Source organism: Montipora foliosa, chromosome 4 (assembly GCF_036669935.1).
Source record: "Montipora foliosa isolate CH-2021 chromosome 4, ASM3666993v2, whole genome shotgun sequence".
NCBI lineage: Eukaryota > Metazoa > Cnidaria > Anthozoa > Scleractinia > Acroporidae > Montipora > Montipora foliosa.
This window is the reverse complement of record NC_090872.1, coordinates 13,660,597-13,665,596: the sequence shown is the minus strand read 5'-3', so window position 1 is coordinate 13,665,596 and position 5,000 is coordinate 13,660,597. Positions and strand designations below refer to the sequence as shown.

General features: G+C 40.0%; 2 protein-coding genes across 7 annotated transcripts in view; one reads left to right on the top strand and one right to left on the bottom strand.

Moving 5' to 3' along the window:
• Nucleotides 1-5,000, bottom strand: part of LOC137999940 (neuropeptide Y receptor type 1-like) — a 67,763-nt gene that overhangs the window by 61,030 nt on the left and 1,733 nt on the right. The window lies entirely within an intron of this gene.
• On the top strand, nucleotides 240-884 carry LOC138001033 (uncharacterized). Its single transcript, XM_068847701.1, has one exon. It carries the CDS (start codon nucleotides 240-242, stop codon nucleotides 882-884), a length of 645 nt encoding a protein of 214 aa, XP_068703802.1.

Here is a 5,000-nt window from a genome sequence, read left to right as displayed (position 1 = left end):
TGACAATTTCCATCGCCATCTTAATACAGTCAATCCGCACATCCAGTTCACAATAGACTGCGCCACACCCGTGGACGGTAAACCCACCATCGCGTTCCTGGATATATACTAATGTATCCACCCTCCTCAATGGTGAGGTTGAGGTGCAAGTATACCAAAAAGCCACCCATACCAACAAGTACTTGGCATTTGATTCACACCACCCTGTACAACATAAGAGATCCGTCGTCAGCACGTTGATGCGCCGCGCGAACACCATCCCATCTAGCGAGGCCCTGAGAACAGAGGAAACAACCCACGTCCAGGACAGCCTACAGATCAATGGATATCCCACCAAATTCATTGAAAATGCTGCCCAACCAAGGTCTGGTCCACAAAGCCACCATCCTGACCCGGCTGACCTTGCCGTGGTACCCTATGTTCAAGGGGTATCGGACAGGGTAAAACGCACACTGCAACATTTCACCATAATGACTGCTTTTAAGCCCATACGCACACTTGCTTCTGTCTTCAAAAAGCCGAAGGACCGTCCATCGGAAGAAAGAATAGCAGGCATCGTTTACAGAGTTGAATGCAAAGACTGCGATTTCTCCTACATTGGTGAGAGCAAACGGTGTTGGGCTTCGAGGAGAGAGGAACATGATCCCGCGCGTGCCGCGAGTAAAGAGTCGGCAATCCGACAACATGCCGAAAGAACCACGCACGACATCCATCCACGTTACGGCCAAATTCTTGAAAGGAATGAAACTAATTACAAGCGCAGAATTTTTCTGGAGTCTTTACACTCAAACATTGATAAGAACTCTGTGAATGAAAGAATGGAGTTCCCAAGGGCATATGTGCCGCTGTTAAGATCTCTTGGGAGCCAACATAAGAAGCAGTGATTTTTGAATTTTAGATTCATTGTCCCCCGAAGAAGAACCAGAGATACCATTCGAAAATTTGGGAAACCTTTTTGAGTTTAGATCAGTTTTAAGCCCCCCTTTTTTACCTTTTTTAAGCATAATTATTTCCATATATACTATATTGCTTTCTGGGGTTAGAAACGGGAGCTCCGCTTTTTAGGCTTGGCTAAATCTATATTACTCTTTGTTTGTGCCCCAAAATTTGCATAAGCAGTGTTTTATTTTCTCTTGGGACCATTGTAAGTCCCAAGAGAAACTGGAAACAATGCTTATGCAAAGTTTTGGAGGGCAAACAAAGAGTATTATGGTATTTTTGAAATTGGCATATTCGCTTTTTTCCCAATCCCATAATGCAATACGTTTTGCGAGGCTCTTTGCATCAAAACAATACAGGTCATTTGCTCTTGGGACTGCATGTTCATGCTTCAATGAACTGGATATCCATAGTCTTAATGCCGCGACTTCTCAAACGGATAAACTGTACATGTATTTTGAGCTTGGTGAAAATAGCCATAGTTAATGTTCAAATTTCCGGAAGTATATTGAGTTACTTTTCCTGTCCGATTACAGCTTAAGATTTCTTTAATCTTTCTAGTCACAAAAGCAAAAAAAAAAAAAACAAATTAGCAAAATAAAAAAGTTTATCTCAGCCTAACCTTGGTCATAAGAAATGTTATTATAAAAAAAAAGGAATGCATTACATACTATTGATGGGATGTTGCTGGCTACTATGTATGTATCTCTAGACCTCTACAGAAGCAGTTTTAAGCTAGCCAAATTTCCCACTTTTAGAAGTAAAAATCAACTGAAAAATTAGAGTCTGTGCCAGTATTCGAAATTGCGACCGCCGTATCAAATGTCGGATGCCCTGGCCACTGAATTACAAGAAACCCCAGGTCACCTGCAGGTCGTTTATTTTTGTCATCTGTAGCCGAGTTTCAAGTGAAAATCAGTTTCCAAAGAGTGTATTGCCATTTAAATTAATAGTTGAATTTCAACACAGATTTATCTTTGAATTCTTGTTTTACAAAGGTTATCGGAGTGAGTGTCAGGAAACTTCTCGACATGTTAAAGAAGGCACCACAACATAACAACAACCGCCACCATGGAGCAGTCTCGGAGAACATCACCAGACATTAAAATTATTTATTGTCATGCTTTTAGCTATATCACGTATTATTACAAACCCAGATCATTGGATAATACAGTTCTAAAGTTTTGAGTGGCTTAGCCATCATGGCATACGAGATATTATTGTTGGAACTGGCCTGGCTGTAAACTTTAACAGAAACAGTTCAGTTTAACCTTGCCGGAGAACCGATTGTTATAAAATAATTAGGATGGTGCGCGCACTCTCATTGGTCAACAGCTGTGTTTAGATGAGAGTATGGAAACACGGCTGCGACATCACACGAATTTTGATTGGTTATGTATTGTCAGAGGGGCGTTTTTATTGGTTGGTAGGAAATACATGACGAGCGTGTGTCAAGAAAATCTGTTTCAATCAAGAAGTAAAAAAACCAGCATTTTCTTTCATTTGTTTAATTATCTTTGAGATATATTTTATAAAAGCAATAGAGGACTTTTTTTCCGTGTTTCCATAGCCTCGTCTAAACACCTGAGGGGAGTTAGGGGAATTCTCGACAGTTATGCCGAACCCTCGAATGCGTCTCGAGTTTGCATAACTGTCGCGAATTCTCCCAACTCCCCCTCGCGTTTAGAGGAGGCCATGGAAGCACGGAAACGTCCTCTATTGCGTAATTGGCAGTAAAAATTAGGTTCCAAAGAATGCAATTTCCATTTTATTTCCGAATCACAGCTTATGAAAACCACACTGTTTAAGATAAAGAGGAGACACTCATACGCTAAATGGAATCATGCTCATATTACGTTATTTTTTAAGTGTATCAGGAACTGATGATGAAATGCAGTTCTCCGTTTTCATCTTAGCGAAATCGAACCAATGTAGTTCTTATCGTTTTTGCCGTATCTTTTCATCTATTTTCACGAATGAAAAGGCTTCAAAACAGTGACAACAATTTGAAAGTATTGCTTCATCGTTAAAAAAACCCACCTTTACTAACGCAGGAGTGTTACCAGACTGGGAATGCGTTGAAGGCTGTTTGACAGTTTCACAGTGGCGCGTTTTGACAGTACACAGAATATAGCCGATTTTTTGCGATACTGATAGAAGCAAATCTCGGTTAGGAACAGATATTAGAGCTGGGTTCTTATACACCCTTTTAATAAGTCTAATATATGTCGTTTTCCGCTAATGACATCGAACTCGTGCTTTTAAAATTTATTGAGAAATGTACAAAGGCTTCAAACAAGAAAAGAAATCCGAAAAGTTTTAGGCCTTTGTAGATTTATAAATAAAATTTGAAAGCAAGAGTTCGACGTCATTAGCGGAAAACGGCATATATTAGACTTATTAAGTAATGATCCGTGTAAGGTGGATAGCAATTTCCTTTGTTATGCGGCAACGGGGCTTTCCCCACATAGGAATGTTATCATTTTTACACAGAGAATGCATAAACCTACAGGAAAGCCGTTAACGCAATAAAATTCATTTACAGCCCACTTTGAAAGGGTGTTTTTTTTGTGTTAAAAGATTTTGACCAATCACAAGAGTTGAAAACAACAGCCAAGAAACGTTTACAATTTTACATGTTCCCCAGATACGATTTCTGTGGAATTCATTTAAACTGAGACCAGATGAAAGATGGAAGATGGTTGGAAAGTAAGGATGAATATAATACTGCTTTTATGAAGTTTTGTTAACTTTTGCTGTTTAAGCCAATCAGAAGTAAGTACAGACAATAGAAAAGTTATCACCTTTTTGCATACCAATTGAATTCCAACATGTTCGTTGCCGTTGTTGCTATCGTTCTTATCTGGACCGTTTCTTAAATGGGTGTATATCAGGAGGATTCTAGAAGTAAAACAAAGTGACCGCGAAATGTGTTGGGAAACATACCGCGTTACGTAACGCAACACAACGTGCCCCATAAGAATAACTTTATTATACACAGAATTCAAAAAGCTGACACTTATTAGAAACTTTGATCAAGTGTATTTGTATTGTAAAGAGATAAGGATATTTTTAAAAATGGTCCTGTAACCAGGTGATAGAAACATATTAAGAAATAAGAACGTTACTCTGGTTGAAATTGTATAAGAATATGTACAATGTTTTAAAAGTCCCAACGTTTCGGTTGAACCTTCAACCTTCATCAGGGGAAAGTGAAAAAATAATTCGCAAAAACCACGTTTCTTATAGTATGCCAAATTCGAGTCTATTATTATTGAATTCTGGACGTTACTGTTTGCCGTCGAGACAACGGTCGACTTTCCACTAAGGTCTATCGTAAACCTACCCACACTGAAAGATACCTGTCGTTCCATTCGCATCAGCCGGTTGCGCACAAGAGGGCTGTTGTTAAATCTTTGACCGATCGTGCAAAAACTATCCCATCTTCTAGTGATCAACGGTCAAAGGAAATGAAGCACGTAACAGCAGCACTGGTGGCGAATGGTTACCCAAAGCGATTTGTGATTGATGTTGGCAAACCAAAACAACCAGCTCCACAACTGTCACCAACTGCACCGGATGCTGCAAAGGGTTTCTGTATTCTTCCATACATCAAGGGCACATCGGAGCCTATTAAACGGATTTTGAGTAATCACGACATCATAGTTGCTCGAAAATCACACCAAACCATCGGGAATTTGTTTCCCAAACCGAAAGACCCAGTACCGAAAGATCAGACTCGTGGCGCCATCTACTCGATTCCATCCATGCAAAGATTGTGACAAGAGTTATATAGGGGAAACCAAACGCAAATTTTCTACTCGCCTTAAAGAACACCAGAAAGGGGTGGAACATAAACACTCACAAAAGTCAGCTTTAGCGGAGCATTGTTTACGTTCTGGTCACACTGTCTCTTTGGAGGCGTCCAAAATCCTACGCACAAATGCTAATTGGCGCAATCGACGCATACTTGAGGCTTGGGAAATTAACACTTGCAGGAATCCACTTAATCGTGATGATGGCATGCATTTGCGGCACGAATTTCTAAATCTTGCCCTGAG